This window comes from Schistocerca gregaria, chromosome 3 (genome assembly GCF_023897955.1).
Source record: "Schistocerca gregaria isolate iqSchGreg1 chromosome 3, iqSchGreg1.2, whole genome shotgun sequence".
In the NCBI taxonomy this organism is placed as follows: domain Eukaryota; kingdom Metazoa; phylum Arthropoda; class Insecta; order Orthoptera; family Acrididae; genus Schistocerca; species Schistocerca gregaria.
Window position 1 is genome coordinate 381,540,541 of NC_064922.1, and position 19,092 is coordinate 381,559,632.

Consider the following 19,092-nt stretch of genomic DNA (forward strand, 5'->3'; position numbering starts at 1 on the left):
GGAAGTACTTTGTCAAACTAATGTTAACAGGTGAGTGTATTGTGTTCAAAGATTTAAAGGTCAGTATGCCCTTGGAACATTATGCCTTTCCAAACTATAGCCCATGGACCCCCAAAATAATCATGTTTGACAATATTCTTGGGTACATTACGAGGTGCAACAATAAATTAATGAGACTGATGTGAAAAAAAAATGTTGCTTACTGTTTTAGTCAAGTTTAGTGTTGTCTCCTTCAAAGTAGTTCCCTTCTGATTGCACACACTTTTTCCGGCACTTCTGCCATTGATGATAACATTTCTGGAACTCATCTTCTGTAATATCCTCCAAGACCCTCATCACAGTTTCTTGGACATCTTGGGTTGTTTGGTAATGGTGTCCCTTGACTGCCGTTTTGACTCTTGGAAATAGAAAAAAGTTGCACAGAGCGATATCTGGTGAATGAGGTGGCTGTGGCAGTACTGAAATTTGTTTTGAGGTTAAAAATTGCTGTACTGACAGAGCAGTATGGGATGGCACATTATCATGATGCAGAATCCAGTTATCAGCAATGTTGCCATAGACACAAAGAACTCTTTTACGAAGTTTTCCTAAAATTTCTTTGTAGTATTATTGGTTGACTGTTTGTCCAGGAGGCACCCACTCTTTATGAACAATTCCCTTGGAATCAAAGCAGCACACAAGCAAGCATTTCACTTTTGACTTTGGCATGCAAGTTTTTTTTGGTCTGGGTGATCCCTTTGAGCACTGTTGTGAACTTTTTGTCTCTGGATCATACTGAAAAAACCAACTTTCATCTCCAGTGGTAACACGGCTCAACAATTCTGGATTGAGTTTTGTTTGCTCTAACAGATCGGCGGCTGCCACATTTTTTCGCATTTCTCACTGTTGTGGTGTGAGATTTCAATATCTTCAGTTATTATTAGACAAACCATTTCTCAATTGATGTTCAGTTCTTCTGCAATCATTTTCATGGATAATCTTAAAGTTCACGGACCCTGGCCAAGTTGACATCCATTCATGTGGTTGATGGTCGTACACTGCGGTCTTCATCTTCAACATTTGTTCTGTCTTCACTGAACATTTTATGCTAACGAAAAACTTGAGCTCTTGACATAACCTTCTCTCCATAAGCCTTCTGAAGCTTGCTGTAAGTTGTGGTCACATTTTCACCCAATTTAAGGAAAAAAGAAATGGCATACTGTTTCGCAATGTTATGCAGTTCCATTTTCGTGACAAGAGATACAAACACATTTTAACTTATTAAAGTACAACTCACGACTGAGCCGTTACATCGATGTGCAGCTTCGACTAGAAGCAGCTTATAGACCAAGGTCAAAGATATTGTGCCTACGGAAGATTGCAGGGTTGCCATATCTTGCAAAGACAATCAGTCTCATTACTTTATTGCCGCACCTCGTATATGCCCTCATAAGAGGATGGATGCTAATACGAATCCACCCATGAACATGATAAGAAGATCCAGGCGCTGTAGTGTGAGTAAGTACAATGTTGCATGGCTGTACTGACGGTACACTCACCAGTTGGCATTATTATTGTGATATTGTACTCTTTCCCCATGTGTGTCTTCCCAGGGTTGCATTTCATCGGACTTCATTTTTATGGATGGAAACCAACCTTGCAGCCAGCATGGAAACATGTTACAGAGCATGGATTGCCATCCGTGGGGATCTCACATCCTATTAAGAACCATGTCTCACTTTTTAATTGCAATGACTTATGTGTAGTTATTGTCTTTGAATAAAAGTGTCATTTCTGTTCATCTCATTGCGTATTTCTTTTAGTTACTTTCTGTACTACACTGTAGCAGATCTTCCATGTGTAGTCTGTGTTTCATAGAGCTGTATTACTTGGAAGTGACATATCATGTGAAAGTTACTTTTGTTCTCAATTTTTGCACTCAGCATACCCTACAAGCAATACACTTTTGTACAAATTTCAGAGAATTGAAGAGCAAAGAGCACACAGTTCACTCTAAGCCAAAAATTGCATGAAAGTGCATCACACTAAGTCATGAGACTCACTATGCAGGGCTTTCTTCATTGTGCTGCTGATAACTGGTACTTATAGCAGTTGGACAATTCCTGTACAATGGTTCCAATTTTAGAAGGGTCGCAAAGGTACCTTAGCCATTCCTAGTTTATTTTCAACTTAAATGGTAATGAAAAAGCTAGTTTTCGTCACTTTTGATGTAGGACTACAGTCTGACTTCCAATCACTGCTTTGATTGCTATTTGGTTCATGGATTAAAGTGATCCATCCAGTCCCATCCATTGTATCAAATCCATAAGCAGCTGTAGTGTTTTTGAATCTACTAGTATCAAAACAGTGTTGAGGAATTACTTTAAGCTACACCCTTCCAGTAGCACACATTGCACTTTCTCGATACACTCCTGTGTGTCCGTTTTGGGAAGCTTCTGCGTGAACTGTGTTCGAGAATAGTAGACCTGCGCCCACGTTTGAAATCAGCTGCTCTTTCCTGAATTACAGTATCGATTCTTAAAATATTACGCCATATTTGATGGATTTTTCAATCTGCCAACCACCTAAACTAAGGAATTTTATGACTAATGGCAGTACAGGTTATCTTTCTGAACAAAACACAAACGCGACTACTTAATGTGGCAGATGATGGTGGTGCTCAAATTGCATTATTTCGAAACAAGTAGCAACATAACAAAATTTAATTTACGAAGATCGACTCTGTGGCAAGTAGAGCCTTTCCACCTGCCTTCACATTGCAAGCACTGACGTCAGCTGAATCATTCTCGATGTCGTACAGTCAGGTATTTTCGCCGTGTTTCGGATCGATAAGCGCCCTCGGGTAGCCTTGTGAGTACGTTGCTGGCACGCGATCGGAGGACGTTTCTAGCACTGTCTGCTGAATCATTCATGTTCACGAAAGCATATGCCCCGGTGCCGACGATGACGTACCACGGAATACTCCGCAACGAGGCTACGCCAAAATGAGAAGTGCTTTGTTTATATATTTTTCGCAAGTCGTTATCCATACACTGAAATGACTCCTCGCATAGTAATTGGCACCGTGCTGGCAACAGAAACGGTTTTCCGTTAACCTGCTGCGTATCCACCTGGGCTCATTCATTTATTTTCGTTTTTAAGTACCAGTAATAAAACGATTTTTGTTTTTGTTCTCGTAGATAACGGATATAAGATGTTAAGACTTCAACCTCCCTGAGAAGAAGTTGCAAATTCTTTGCACTAACTATGTGTATGAGATTGCTCCACACAGCTTTCCACAGCATAATATCCAACGAGCTTAACTGAGTGCAGATGCAATCGAATGTGTTGACTGCTTAATATTGGCACTACAATCACTTCAATCAACCTGAGTTGATAAGAACTAAACTGAGCCTGCGTCGAATCAGTGCTCTGCAAAAAGTTCTTGGCTTCCTGTATTTCCCTTACAGTAGCTCCATTTCACATTACTGATATTACTTCCTCACAGATTTCGCAAGACAAACGCGTCTGTTCTCATCTATTTATCTCTCTTACTGCGGGTACGATCTCGATATTTCTCGCTAGGCACCAGGGCACTGATTTTGAGTTCCAAGCGAACTTTTTATCTGAAGTGCTAACCCCCCTACCCACGTTTAAGGCTTTGATGCACGGAGGCCAGTGCATACAGGGTAGTCTTCCCATACTTCATTGGATCCAACACAGGACATACTTTCTTTAATTGGTTAAAGCAATTTACTGAAACCTTATTTATTCAGTTGTATTTTGCACTAGACATTAAATTTTTCAGAAATGGTAAACGTATCTAACAGCGCGGTTATGAAAATCTAGCCCCTTACGCAACACACTCCAGAGCAGTGTTATCTTTGGCTTCAAAAACATTTCTTACGTTTGGTGAAGCTGTAGCAGTACTAGAACTCGAGGTGTTTTCACTCTTTCCGTTGTTTAGGACTGAAAATTCCCTACTATATAGTCTGCAATAAACACGTTTATTATTACTTTCATTACCCGATTTCAAAAATTTGTTTTACTGTTACGGGTTAACATTAAACACACGGTCTGTATTGCCCATTGCCAAATAACATAAAAATCGAAGAGAAACAAAGTGCTGAAAAAGTGTACATCGTTACTTCACATACGAAAACAATGTAAACGCATGGTGTCTGATGTGTTGCAAATGACTAACTAGTGAAAAGCCGCTAGCCACGCCTAACCATCGACATCAGCGCTTGCTCCAAGGTCGCACAGTAGGAGAACGGCCTTAATAGAATGCTTTAAAATGCAATGTCGAGCACATAGATCTAAGACTTGAAAACTCGTCACTACTCACAAAATTCTCAAACACCCGGACATTTTTGCAAACCTGGGCAGCACTAAAAACTAGAATTGCCTGAACTAATCCAGGACTTGTGGTAAGCCTAATTACAAGGCCTATGTAGACCTAAGGGATAACCTTGCACTTATCTTCGTATAAAACTTAAAAGGGGACGATTTCGTCCGGTGTCGCCGGTATCTAATAAAATTTTTACTGGCATTATTTTCAATGAAACGCTCTTCAATAAGGCTGTTGCGAATACTACCTGCACACGTTTCTGTCTCCTATATACAAACCAACAGAATTTAGGTGACGGACAGGCGAGCCAGTACGGATTCAAAAAATATCGATCATATTAAAGCCAACTTGCACTTTTCTCACGTGACATTCAGAAAGTTATGGGTCAAGGTAATCAGGTAAATACAGCATTTCCTTACTTTTGAAAACCATTTGGCTCCGCACCAAATGAACATTTATTAACTGAAGTACGATTATGTGGAGTACCAAACAAAATATGTGTATGGGCTGATTAATTCGTCATGTGTGTGTGTGGGGGGGGGGGGGGGGGGGGGGTACGCAATATATTATCTTGGAGAGTCATCGATAGAAGCAACTTAAAGTGCGCCCCAGGAAGGTGTGTTGGGAACATGGTTGTTTATGTAGTATATACTGACGTGACAAGTCATGGGGTAGGGATGTACACGTACACAGAGGACGTAGTATCACATACATAAGGTATAAAAGGCCAGTGGCTTAGCGGAGCTGCCATTTGTGCTCAGGTGATTCATGTGAAACGTTTCCGAAGTGATTATGACCGCAGGAAGGCAATTGACAGACTTGGAATGCGGAATGGTAGTTGGAGCTAGAAGAATTTGATACTCTATTTCGAAAATCGTTTGGGGATTCGATATCGTGAGATCCACAATTTCAAGAGTGTGCCGAAAATACACATCAGGCATTACCTCTCACAAAGGACAAAGCGCTGACTAGACTTGATAACCGAGAGCAGAAGTGTTTGCGTACAGTTGTCAGTGCTTTATTATAAGCACCACTGCGTGAAATAACCTCAGAAATCAGTGTGGAATGTACGAGGATTGTATCCATTAGGAAAATGCGGGAAAATATGTGGTGGTAATGGGCTACGGCAGCAGACGACTGGACCAAGTGTCTTTGCTAACAGTATGAGATCGCCTGCAGTACCTCTGCTAGGCTCATGACATCAATTGTACGCTAGACCACTGGAAAACTGTAGCCGGGCCAGATGAATCCCGATTTCAGTTGGTAAGAGCTGATGGTAGGTTACAAGTATAGTAGTCTGGTCCCTTTAATCCCACAAACCAACCAACCTAGGTTACAAGTGTGGTGCAAACCCCACGAAACCGTGGACCCAAGTTGTCAACAGGCACTGTACAAGCTGCCGGTGGTTCCATATTGGCGTGGGCTGTTTGCATGGGATGACTGGGTTCTTTGGTCCAGTTGAGCCAACCATGGACTGGAAATTTTTATTTTTGCCTACTTGGAGACCATTTGCAGCCATTCGTGGACGTAATGTTCACAAAGAGGGATGGAATTTTTAAGGATGGCAGTGCACGGCCATGTTACATGTTACCGGGTTACAATAGTTCATGACTGGCTTGAAGAACATTGTGGATAATTTGAGCCATCGATTTGGCAACCCATCGAACATTATGGGACATAATCGAGAGGTCAGTTTGTGCACAAAATCCTGAACCGGCAACATTTTCGCAATTATGGACGGCTATAGAGGCAGCATGGCTCAGTATTTCCGCAGGGGACTTTCAACGATTTTTTAAGTCCACGCCACATCAAGTTGCTGCGCTACACTGGGTAAAAGATGACCAAACACAATATCGGGCTGTATCCCTTGACTTTAGTCACCTCGGTGTATTAATAACATATCTTACAATATTAATAGTTGCTGAGAGGCGCCCTAGTGCAACATTTTTAGTTTACAGGTCTACCAAAAGCCTAAGGGACCAGAGGAGGATGGAGGGGTGACAAATGTTTCACTTGTTGGAAATGCTTTGGTATACGACAGATTTGTTCACTGGGCAGGATACTGGGAAAAGCAGTCCTTCTATAACAGAGTTATTGATTGCAATGTGACTTGCGCATTCTATGTTAGAGTAATACTGAAATTGAGGGACCCATACCAAACAAGATTGACTGGTGATATTGAACAGATAGGAGGACGGGCGCGCAAATGCTCATAGGAAAAGTATCATGAAAATGCTGGGAAACGTGAATTGACAGATGCAAATTATCCTGCAAAATCCACATACTAAGTATCGAAAGCCAGTATTTAGTGATAAATCTAAAAATGCTTCTGCCGCCTGCATATCACAGCTGTAGGGACTGCAAAGGCAAGATTAGGCTAATTACAGCACATGCAGAGGCATTAAAGCAGTCCTATATGAGCTCTGTATGCAGCTGTTACAAAAAGATCTCTAACATGTGATACAGTGCTAAGTAGCCTCTGTTCCCAACATTATACAGTAATTTGCAATGTAGATGTAAACATTGTCTATAGTACAGGGTGTACATAAAGTCAAGGAACACTTTAAATTATTTATTGCACAGGAACCAAACATTGTACAGATATAATACATGTCATTTTGAATAGAAACCCTGAATTTTTTTCATGTATACCGCCACAGCGTAGTTTGGTAATTTGCTGATAGTCAACGCTAGTCACAAACACGGCGAGTTCAGGTGCGAGCTTTCTGTGTGTTGGAGTTCGGCAAAAACAAGTGTGCTAGAGCTGTTCAAGGGATGTTTGGAACCAAGTACGTTAAGAAGCCACCAACAAGGAAGGCCATTTACCACTGGCACAACAAATTCGTTATGACGGGTTGGCTATGCCCGGCAAAGAGAAGCAGATGTCCCATTGTGAGTGAAGTGAATGTGGAGCGCGTACGAGACACAGTCATAAGGAGTCCAAAGAAGTCAGTGTGTCGTGCAACCTGTGGACCCGAAATGTCTCCAATGACAGTGCGGAAAGTCTTGCAACAGAAGCTCTCTATGAAACCATTCAAATTGGAGCTAGTACAGAAGCTCAATGATGACAAAGACAAGCGATTGAGTTTTGTTCACAGTAGCAACAACTGAATGGGGATGGGGATCGCATTGTTGATCACTTAATTTTTAGCAACGAAGCCACTTTTTACACTAATGGGAAAGTGAAAATGCACAATTGTCGAATCTGGGGTACAAACCATCCACACGAATGCATTTGAGTGTGGTTCCCCAAAGGTAAATGTTTTTTTGTGCCTTGTGATGTCGAAAACTGTATGGCCCATTCTTCTTTGCCGAGAGCACTGTCACAGGATATTTCTACTTGGACGTGTTGCAGCAATGGCTGATGACTCAGATGAAATCTGACTCCTCGTTCATCTTTCAGCAGGATGGGACTCCACCCCATTTTCATGGTGAAGTTCGTGGGCACCTGAACACGGAGGTGCCGCAGCAATGGTTTGACTGTGTTACATACACTCTGTTGTACATGTATACCAGGCTAGCTGATAGATGCAGTGTTGCCTAGGTATTGCCAAGCATGTCAACACCACAACTTTGTAAATTTCTCAATTGCAACACTTCTTCATAGCTCTATAGATGGCTATTGTTTTCGCCTACAGCTGTTTGCACTTCACAATTGAAAGTTGTCAAAAATAGTATCAGATCTCAGGGATTTCCTTAAGTTGAGTCAGCTGTAGGAGTGTCTTAGTAATAAAGAATACATGCATTAAAACGTCATGCATGATGCGGCTTTTTTTCACACCTCATGTTTAAGACATCTTATCTACTAATCCACGTGTCCTACAATGATAACTTTGTTAGGTACATTCAATGGCATATGTTGATACCGTCTGTGAAATTTCTTACGAATAGAGTTAGAAGCACAGCACTAATAAATTTAAATGCGTCAGTTTTTCACGAATCTCATTGTTTATGACATCACATCAACTGAACGACGTTAGTTAGGAGGCTCTTACCCCAAAGTGATTGTTGCCTGACAGTAAGTGATATGTGCACCAAGTTTAATTGAAACTGATCCAGCGGTTTAGGAGGATATGTGGAAAAACACACACCACACCACACACACACCACACACACACACACACACACACACACACACACACACACACACACACACACACATTTTTGTAATATATGTGGATTTTACGAGACGACAAGCCTAAAGACAGAAGCTGAGGTGCTACACTCCATACATTACGACATCCATCAAAGAGTGTACCCAGCGATGGGCAGGGGACAGAATTACTTTAACGCTCAAGCAGCCCATCGGGGCGCCAAGCTGTGAGGGACACCAGAGACACCCCTAGTGCAAAATTCGTACACAGCGTGTACCATAATTAACAGCGGAAACAAAAGCATTCAGCTGTCATTAGATTTAGATTTATGTATAGAGGTTTTACCAAGAGCTCACAGAACGGCAATTGATGTGTGAGGTAGGAATGGGAAGGCGGATAGAACAGGGGGCGCCATATGATATGTCACTTGTGTGGAAAAAATGGTCGCGAACCAGCGTTGGCAGAGAGGATAGTTGATACCACCCCACTAGGAAAAAACGTGAGTTCTGCCCACGCACACAGGCAGATGTATCAATTTAATACCAATTTGGATAGAGCTAGAACATGTAATAGATACTAATTAGCGGCAAATGCACCCAGATTCATTTGTAGAGAAACGTCAAAACTGTTTTGCCTTTCGCTGCTGTTCTCATTTCAACTGGAAACGGCATGCGACTCTGTTCTAAAATTTCCAGTAGCATTGTACCTTCAGGTAGCCACGACCTTTCTCGTGTTACCAGCCAATGTCAAAATCGACTGAAACTTTGAATATACAGGGTGTTTCAAAAATGATCGGTATATTTGAAACGGCCATAAAAACTAAACGAGCAGCGATAGAAATACACCGTTTGTTGCAATATGCTTGGGACAACAGTACATTTTCAGGCGGACAAACTTTCGGAATTACAGTAGTTACAATTTTCAACAACAGATGGCGCTGCAAGTGATGTGAAAGATATAGAAGACAACGCAGTCTGTGGGTGCGCCATTCTGTACGTCGTCTTTCTGCTGTAAGCGTGTGCTGTTCACAACGTGCAAGTGTGCTGTGGACAACATGGTTTATTCCGTAGAACAGAGGATTTTTCTGGTGTTGGAATTCCACCGCCTAGAACACAGTGTTGTTGCAACAAGACGAAGTTTTCAATGGAGGTTTAATGTAACCAAAGGACCGAAAAGCGATACAATAAAGGATCTGTTTGAAAAATTTCAACGGACTGGGAACGTGACGGATGAACGTGCTGGAAAGGTAGGGCGACGGCGTACGGCAACAACAGAGGGCAACGCGCAGCTAGTGCAGCAGGTGATCCAACAGCGGCCTTGGGTTTCCGTTCGCCGTGTTGCAGCTGCGGTCCAAATGACGCCAACGTCCACGTATCGTCTCATGCGCCAAAGTTTACACCTCTATCCATACAAAATTCAAACGCGGCAACCCCTCAGCGCCGCTACCATTGCTGCACGAGAGACATTCGCTAACGATATAGTGCACAGGATTGATGACGGCGATATGCATGTGGGCAGCATTTGGTTTACTGACGAAGCTTATTTTTACCTGGACGGCTTCGTCAATAAACAGAACTGGCGCATATGGGGAACCGAAAAGCCCCATTGTTGCAGTCCCATCGTCCATGCATCCTCAAAAAGTACTGGTCTGGGCCGCCATTTCTTCCAAAGGAATCATTGGCCCATTTTTCAGATCCGAAACGATTACTGCATCACGCTATCTGGACATTCTTCGTGAATTTGTGGCGGTACAAACTGCCTTAGACGACACTGCGAACACCTCGTGGTTTATGCAAGATGGTGCCCGGCCACATCGCACGGCCGACGTCTTTAATTTCCTGAATGAATATTTCGATGATCGTTTGATTGCTTTGGGCTATCCGAAACATACAGGAGGCGGCGTGGATTGGCCTCCCTATTCGCCAGACATGAACCTCTGTGACTTCTTTCTGTGGGGACACGTGAAAGACTAGGTGTACCGCCAGAATCCAGAAACAATTGAACACCTAAAGCAGTACATCTCATCTGCATGTGAAGCCATTCCGCCAGACACGTTGTCAAAGGTTTCGGGTAATTTCATTCAGAGACTACGCTATATTATTGCTACGCATGGTGGATATGTGGAAAATATCGTACTATAGAGTTTCCCAGACGGCAGCGCCATCTGTTGTTGACTATTGTAACTACTGTAATTTCGAAAGTTTGTCTACCTGAAAATGTAACTGTTGTTCCAAGCATATTGCAACAAACGGTGTATTTCTATCGCTGCTCGTTTAGTTTGTATTGCCGTTTCAAATATACCGGTCATTTTTGAAACACCCTGTAGAAAGTATTCCCATGTATCCGGAAGTACCTGACTGGCATGAAAGTGATATGGATACGTGTCATACAAACTATTCTCTTTCATTTACGTACTTTGTAGGTGATAAGTAGCTACTACGAAGTGGTAACAGTAGTGTACTTGGTGAGGAATAAGACTGGTCTTGAATTTTATTTTGTCAAAAACTGTTCTTAGCTTCCTCTACCACTCCCTCTTCCATGAAACTAGTAGGAGTTGATGTGTCCAATTTGCTTCTAAGTGTGATGACACGTGGAGCACCTTTTAATAGGTGTGAATGTACGGTAAATTGTAACTAGTGTAAAGTGCTGAAGTAGCATTTGTCAGTGTAAGCACTAGGTTAAATCTGAGCCTAGTTGGATGACGGTCTTAGCCACAAAGTTTAAATTCAAGTGCATTTGTGCTGACTAGGACAATATTTCATACACACATACATGTACAACAGAATCTTATGTTTGCATGCATGCATAACAGACTAGCTGACAAACACAGTGTTGCCTGAGTATTAATTACGCCCTTTTTCTATTAGAAACTAAACCTATATGTACTTCTGCAGTACACAGACAGATGCTGAACGTTGCAATTGATCAGTGTGCTACAGCGAATTTCTTTGAAGATAATAATTCTGCTACTAAAACAACTGTCTAGCAGAGACCTGTTTCGGATCCATAGGCCTCTAAGCACAATCTTTTGTGCAGGTCCTAACAGGGAAAATTTTGTCACCACGAAATAGTATTTTCGAGTAATTTTCGAATGAAACCCTACAACCCAACAGTTGCGGTTTGTAATTTAATTGTATAACATTGTACTATACAATTTATGCTTTAATGAGTTGATTAGATTAAAAAATGAAAATAATTGAAATCAGTAAGATAGTCAAAACAATTTATTGAAATCGCTGCAAGCAACTATGACTATGCAAAAATCAATATTTTAGTTTAAAAAATAACATAACTACACTGCTCAAAAGAATTAGGGACTCACGTGTCTCAACATCCAGTATGTTAAATATATTTTGATACGGGTGGTCTTATTGTATGGCTTTAGATCTTTGCTTTCAAGGTAGACAAGGATTCAAATCATTCATATTCTATTGGCTGTGTTATGCATTAGTGTCAGAAGGAAGTTAGTACTGGTGTCCCAGTGTTTTCTGGTGAGGTATGAAAATGGCACTTGTCATTTGTGGACGTTGTATTCAACCAACCACATTCAATGGGACATCTTAATGTAGTACAAGTTGCAAGGGTAGTCGGTTTGTTCCAAAAGGATGGACTTTCGACCGTGTTGCCGCAGTTGTCAATGCCTCTCTCTGTGTCATCCATAGGTTGTAGACAAGCTACTGGGACACAGGTCAGTATACAAGGCGGGTTGGAGAAGGGCCACTGGAGCTTTTGTGTCCGATCGGACTGTACCGAACAGATTACGAGAAATGACCTTATACCCAGACGTCGTCTTCGAGTATCCCGATTGACCTATCATCTTGTGGCTCTCCTTCATTTCTGCCGTTCCCATGTTAACTGGCAACCTCGTCACTGGCGAAACGTGTTATTCACAGACGAGTCCAAATATCCTCTGATACAAGGTGATGGCCGTGTTCGTGTGCGGGTACCTGTGATGAGCGTACCTGCCAAATGTTCCGGAAAACGAGAGATTACAAGGTTCTGTGATGCCATGGGGGCTTCGTTTTTGACAGCCTTACACATCTTGTCTTTGTCCATGGTCGTCTTACCGCCAGTCCGTACATCGAACAGATCCTATTGGACCATGTGATGGCTGCTGCATACAGCGGTGGCTCTGAATTCGTTCTAATGCCAGGGCCTATATGGTGGCCATCAGCAGCGATATCCTGCGAAGCCTGGACATTGAAGTAATGGAATGGCTGGCGTTTTGAGTCCTGACCTACACCACATCGTGCATACGTGGAACATGCTTGACGGACGAGTTCATGGTTGTCCTGTTCCACAACAGACACTCTAAGAACTCTGGAGGGCTCTTATTGAAGGGATGAGACGGATACCTAGAATGACATCCGTAGAGTTATGTGGAGCATGCCACGCTTGTCAGGTAGTGATTAACACTCGTGGAGGGCATACAAGTTAGTGAAACACTCAGTCCAATGAAAAGCACCTAGGATGACGGGATGATTGTTTCCACTTTGTTTCCGACACTTGTCGGACAGTTCTGTTCTTTTTTTATAAACTACCGAGGATGTATTGTTGTGTACTTAATTTTTGAAAGAAAAAGATGTAATTTGGTAATATTATTGCTCAGTGGAGTATTGCAGCCGCCGAAAGTAATGCTCACGTAATTCTTTTGAGCGGCGTGTAAGCAAATATGTCTACTAGGCAAATGCAGCATCACAGATGGAATGTATCGTCTTCATTCAAATACAGTACTTTCCCAAATAATCAGCCTCACATGGAAGCTGTAATAATTGGTTTGCGCCCACACTACATATTAATGAAGCTTTATAGTTGTCTTAAAACTAACAATTTCATCACTTAGCGAACAGCTTGACTTCTATTATGGGGATTCGATATTAGCTTTGATCAACTTCAGTATTCTAAACGACTTTTTTCCGCTGCTTTTTGTGGTTGTGACGGATACGTTGTTAGAGAGACAGTCTTTTTATGGGTCTCATTTTAGTTGAAATAACAAAGGATAAAATCGTGTGTTCCGCGTAATTGCACACTTCAAACAGCGAAAACTCGGTTGGCAAAAAGTCTTAGCCATTTTACTGATCGTGGTGATTTGCGTTTGACCTCTTGCCACTCTGAATTTGACGCCAGAGAGCGCGGAATTGAGGGCCGATTCATATCAGTTGTCCACTGAAAAATTCAGCCGAAAAAACCCATATAGTATATTCAATGCCTTTTACGACGATAAGAGTGCTCGCACAGAGAAATTTATTTAAATTACTGTGATGTGGTCACCCAGAATGTAGCCGAGATGGCCTGCGCGTAAATGCGTCCCTGCAGCCCAGCATTTCCAGCTATATAACAAGTTACATAATGCTGTTCGAAGGTCCCATCCATCCCACGCCAGGTAATGATGAGGTACGGGTGTATACTCGTATATTATCAGCAAGGTAGAAATCGTAACGAGGTATTTCTGCATAACTTGACTGTCTCCTGCTAGTTAACATTCTGCAAATACAAGGGGCGTTCGGAAATGATATATAATATTTCTTTCGCGTCCTTTTTAATGAACATGAGTCAGTCCACATGGGATTTCTCAAATGGTCCATAACGATGTCAATAAACCAGTGCTACCTTCCTGAAAACATTATTTCGTCAAGGGACCGTTGTTTAGGAGATACGGCACACTCACCTGTGGCCAGCTGCCTATCATTCGTCGTCGTTGCCTTAGTCCTCATATCGCAGCGCGTCCTTCATGTTATCGAATGATGCATAAGTAGATAGAATATGGTGGGAGTGGCAGTAATGAACGCCACTGATGTCAACTTCGCAGTCGTAGGGTTGCTTGTGTGAGGCAGCGCGTCGTTGTGCAGAAGCCTTTTGATCTCACACTGCAGTCAAATATTTTTTGACTCCTTCCTTCCGGAAAAGCCATGCACTCCACCCTTTTCTATGATAGTCGCCTTCTATCTTGTCGATAGCTTTCTCTAATTAACAATAAACAAGCACTGGCCTTTATTTCACTATACACTGTGTGCACCAGTGCCACCTATCGTCTTTGTGGTGTACCACAATTAGTTCATTGTCCTACGGGAGGACGTGGCGTTAGTTTGAGCGGTATTTGTAAAACAGCACAGTTGTTGATCATTTCCGAATGACCCTCATAGTAATGATGCCGTGATGGCTCTCAGCTTTCCCATCAAATGTTGCAGGTGTACTCCCTGTCGCCTTACGCATTAACTCTGAGCGATGGAAAGGCACTCGCAAAAGACAGGTCATCGCCAATGGAAAGCAGTTAAATTCTATATTTGTCTGCGCAGCCCAAAACTTCACTCCGTTCAGGTATATCCATGTCTAACGAACACACACAATTCACATTCACCCTTGGCTGAGATAACGAGCTCAACAAAGGGACGAAATCAAAATTGTCTCTGTACCTCGGCTCCGACGAAGCCTCTTCGGAGGTTTCGTTGTTTAAAAGGCGAATGCTGGAACTGGTAAGTCACCTCCCACATATTCCCAGCTGGGACTTTTCTCAGCCCCGCTGTCACCTCGCCAGGTATTTGGTTGAACAGTCCGGATTCTTCATCGGGTCATTGCTCGAACAGCCTGCTTCTGACACACGCAATTCAGCTGTCACAATTCCGGTGTTTTCCATATTTCTGTTAACTCGATGTACAGTGTTAATGGTTCCATTGGCGAGTGGGTTTTTAGATTACATCGAACAAATGCAAGGGTAGTTTCCAGTCACTTAGTGACAGCAGTACGTATTAGCAATTGTGATTTGTGTGATGAGCTGTTTCCCCGTAAGGGCTACAGTTTTCTGCAGCGAAGTTTGCACCCTCTGAGCGAACCATACCCAGTCACCAGTTTCGTTATTTCGAGTACAGTGCAAGGTAGCGAAGCACAAAAAACAACGACTGGACTTATTTCTTTCAATATTTCTGTTCTCTAAAATACCGGGCCTTCTCATATGGCTAATTTACCATTACATTGCAATTCGTGTACGCGATGAAGGTCATGTACTTTCGTTATCTGGGTTTCCGTGACTCCTCAAAATCAAGTCCGATGTCAGAGTGGTTCTGTAAATCAGACTACCACACATTCCCTATAAAATTGTTGTTCAACTAAGCTAATGATGTCTCCAGATTTCAATGACATTGAGATAATAAAATTCGACGTACCTTTCAATAAAGAAAAAAATCTGAAAATTCGATATTGTAAAAATCCCCATTAATAGTTAAAAGAGAATTACTCTGAATGTAGATTTCAGACGAAACAAGTTTTTTGAAAAGTGTCAGTCCATAAACAGGCGAATGTTTTGCTGTATACGTAATGCTTGTAACTTTTTTGATTTACAGAAGTATCGAAACAAAAAATACGCTACCTGCACATCACCAAACGTGTGTGGCCGTACACTGAAGGGGCGCAGTGTCACTTCTGTTGTTTCTTTCAGCTGTTGGAGTGAAATACTGCATCCTCTTATGATCTGTTGATGGTGGGTGACGATCGAAACCGCTAATTTCTTATGGGAACTGTGTGTGTTTGGACCGGAAAATATTTACTAAACTTTTATCTTGGCAAGTTATTGATGAGAAGTTGGTAAAGGAATAAACATACTGGAAAGCAGTAGCTACTATCCCCAGTTCTTGAACAGACTTTTGCTGGACATTCCTGAATTCAGCTCACAAATAATTCGTGTTACGGACGTTTAGACTGACAGTGTTTTCAAAATATCATCGTGTATTACGTTACGAAATGAAAGTTAGCAAGATATACCAATTATTTTGGTAACGCCCATGTTTGGCAACGTTTGCATTGAAATAAATATTTGCTTACGCACACCAACAGTTTTGTGCTATGCTGCTCCAAAGTGAACGTATTATCAAGTCGTAATTCCAAGAATTTAACACTGTGAATCACTTCTGTCTGCTCGTTAACATGTTTAGACTTAATGCTCAGTGGAAATCTCCTAAAACTTCTGAAGTGAATGTAGTATGCCTTTTCGAAGTTCATTGACAAAGAACAGGGTAGGAGCCATGGAGATTTCATTAAACTCTTTCTAAAATTATGCATGTACGAGGTTTGTCCGGAAAATACGTATAAAAGTTGAATAATAACTTTATTTTACCATTATTTAGGTATTACAATGTGGTCTCCTTGAAAGTACTCGCCCTGAGACGCGATACACTTCTGCCAACGCCGTTTCCACTGTTGATAACTTTGCTGAAAGTCTTCAGTTGTGATGTTGTTCAGTTGCCGTGTCGTTTCCGCCTTGATGGCTTCCGCATCTCCCAAGTTCCGCCCCCGAAGCACAATTTTACATTTCGGGAACATGAAGTAGTCACACGGGGCTAAATCGGGTGAATAAGGCGGGTGGTCTGTCACGGCGATTGAGCTTCAACGAGCGACGTGTGAGCGGGCGCATTGTCGTGATGAAGGATCCACCTGCCTCCTTTTGCCAACTCCGCTCGAACTCGGGCCACACGAGCTCTGAGACGTGTCAGAACTTCACGTAAAAATTCACGTTCACTCTCTGGCCGGGAGGGACAAATTCCTTGTGAACAATGCCCCTAGAATCAAAGAAAACAAACAACATTGTCTTCACATTGGACCTTGATTTTTCGCCACTTTTTTGTTCTCGGTCCTCCTGCTAGATTCCATTCCTTGCTTTGAGATTTGAGTTCCACATCGAATTCGTAAAACCAGGACTCGTCTCCAGTGACGACTCGGTTGAGAAAGTCCCCTCGTTCCTCTCCTTCCAACCAATCCTCACAGCACTCAACCCTCTTTGCTTTCTGTTCTGGCGTCAAGAGCTTCGGTACGATTTTCGCACACAATTTCTTCATTTCAAGTTTGTGTCAGGATTTCGTGAACGATTGTTTTGGGGATTGACAGCTTGACAGCAATCATTCTGACCGTTAATCTGCGGTCTTTAAGAACACAAGCCCGAATTCGTTCAACATTTGCATCGAAGCTCGATGTCGACAGGCGTCCTGGGCGAGGGTCATCGTTCCACTTCTTCTCGGCCATCCACTTGTTCACCGTTGGTTCCTTCAGAGAATTGTCTCCGTAAACCTGTTTCAAACACTCAAAAATCTCACGGCCATTCTTGCCTAGCTCTGTAAGAAACTTGATGTTGACGCGCTGTTCCTCAATTAGAGAGAGCTCCATGCCGACGGCAGGTGAAAAAGGGTAAGTCAACAAGCTGCCGCACCGTGCTCGGCCGCAGAGTGCTCTGACTCGAACTGAGCGTTGGTGGGATTGATTACAGCAGTAGTCCCACCTGGCGGTGACTGCAACTTGTAACATAAAGACATTATTCCACTTTTATACGTATTTTCCGGACAAACCTCGTATTGAAACTTCCTGGCAGATTAAAACTGTGTGCCGAACCGAGACTCGAACTCGGGACGTTTGCCTTTCGCGGACAAGTGCTCTACCAATTGAGCTACCCAAGTACAACACAGGCCCCCTCCTCACAGCTTTACTTCTGCCAGTACCTCCTCTTCTACCTTCCAAACTTTCTTTCAGGAGTGCTAGTTCTGCAAGGTTCGCAGGAGAGCTTCTGTAAAGTTTGGAAGGTAGGAGACGAGGTACTTGGGTAAGTAAAGCTATGAGGACGGTGCGTGAGTCGTGCTTGGGTAGCTCAGATGGTAGAGCACTTGTCCGCGAAAGGTAAACGTCCCGAGTTCGAGTCTCGCTCCGGCACACAGTTTTAATCTGCCAGGAAGTTTCATATCAGCGCACACTCCGCTTTAGAGTGAAAATTTCATTCTAGAAACCTCATGTTACAGTTATTCACGTTGTTTTTATCGTCTGCAAACAAACTAAACGTGTCATCTGGAAATGTTACTGCGGGGGTCATTAATATACACGAGAACGGGTAAGGCGAGAAGACTAATCCTCGGGGAACACCACATGTAATTCCAATTCGTCAGTCCGCCGTTCGGTGAGAATAGTATACGCCGTGTTCATTAGACGTTGCCAGTGTCGGGATGACTTTGGCCAGATGTGTGAGAGCGTGCCGGCGTGCCCGCAGGCTCGTCGCACACGCCGCCGTCGGTGATCGTGGCGAAGATCCGCGAGAAGCTGCGCAGCTCGCACTCGCTGTGCGCGTCGCTGTCGCAGTCTGAGGAGGGCGCCAGCAGCGTGCCCGGCGCGCTGTCGCTGTCCGTGCCGGCGTCCGCCTGCGCCTCCGCCTACGCCTACGACGGCGGGGCTCCCCGGCGGCGCTTCTCGCGCGCGGCTCGGCGCGTGCTGCGCGACCTGCCCCAGGACTCGCACCTGAGCGTGCTCACGCCCGACAACCGCCGCTTCCTCGACAACCAGGGCCGCAACAAGTCGCCCGACGTGCCGCGCAAGCGCATCGTCTTCGGCGAGCGCTCCTTCACTTTCGCCGGCGACGGGGACCTCGTGGAGGTGCACCCGCCGCTGTCGCAGCAGTCTCCGCCGCAGCCGCCGCCGCTCGCAGACATGGCCGGCCGCGCCAGGCCCCGACCGCTACTCCACAAAGACTCCGTACGTATCGACAACACACCGTTATCAGAGTTCTACGAGCTGGAGCCTACTAGATGGGAGCCACTCGGAAGTTCGGGAAAAATTTGTTAATAATACACCGTTTTCGGTCATAATATTTCACTCTCCCGGTGCAGCAGGCAGATTTCGGAAGCTACAACTAGATTAAATTAG

At 43.4% G+C, this 19,092-nt stretch overlaps 1 protein-coding gene across 6 annotated transcripts in view; it reads left to right on the forward strand.

Annotated features, from left to right (window-relative positions):
- Positions 1-19,092, forward strand: part of LOC126355009 (uncharacterized) — a 504,064-nt gene that overhangs the window by 422,145 nt on the left and 62,827 nt on the right. For all 6 annotated transcript variants that reach the window (XM_050005149.1, XM_050005144.1, XM_050005146.1 and 3 more), the window contains one exon: positions 18,443-18,921. In XM_050005149.1, coding sequence (XP_049861106.1) covers positions 18,443-18,921 — 479 coding nt within the window. The remainder of the gene's footprint in view (positions 1-18,442; positions 18,922-19,092) is intronic.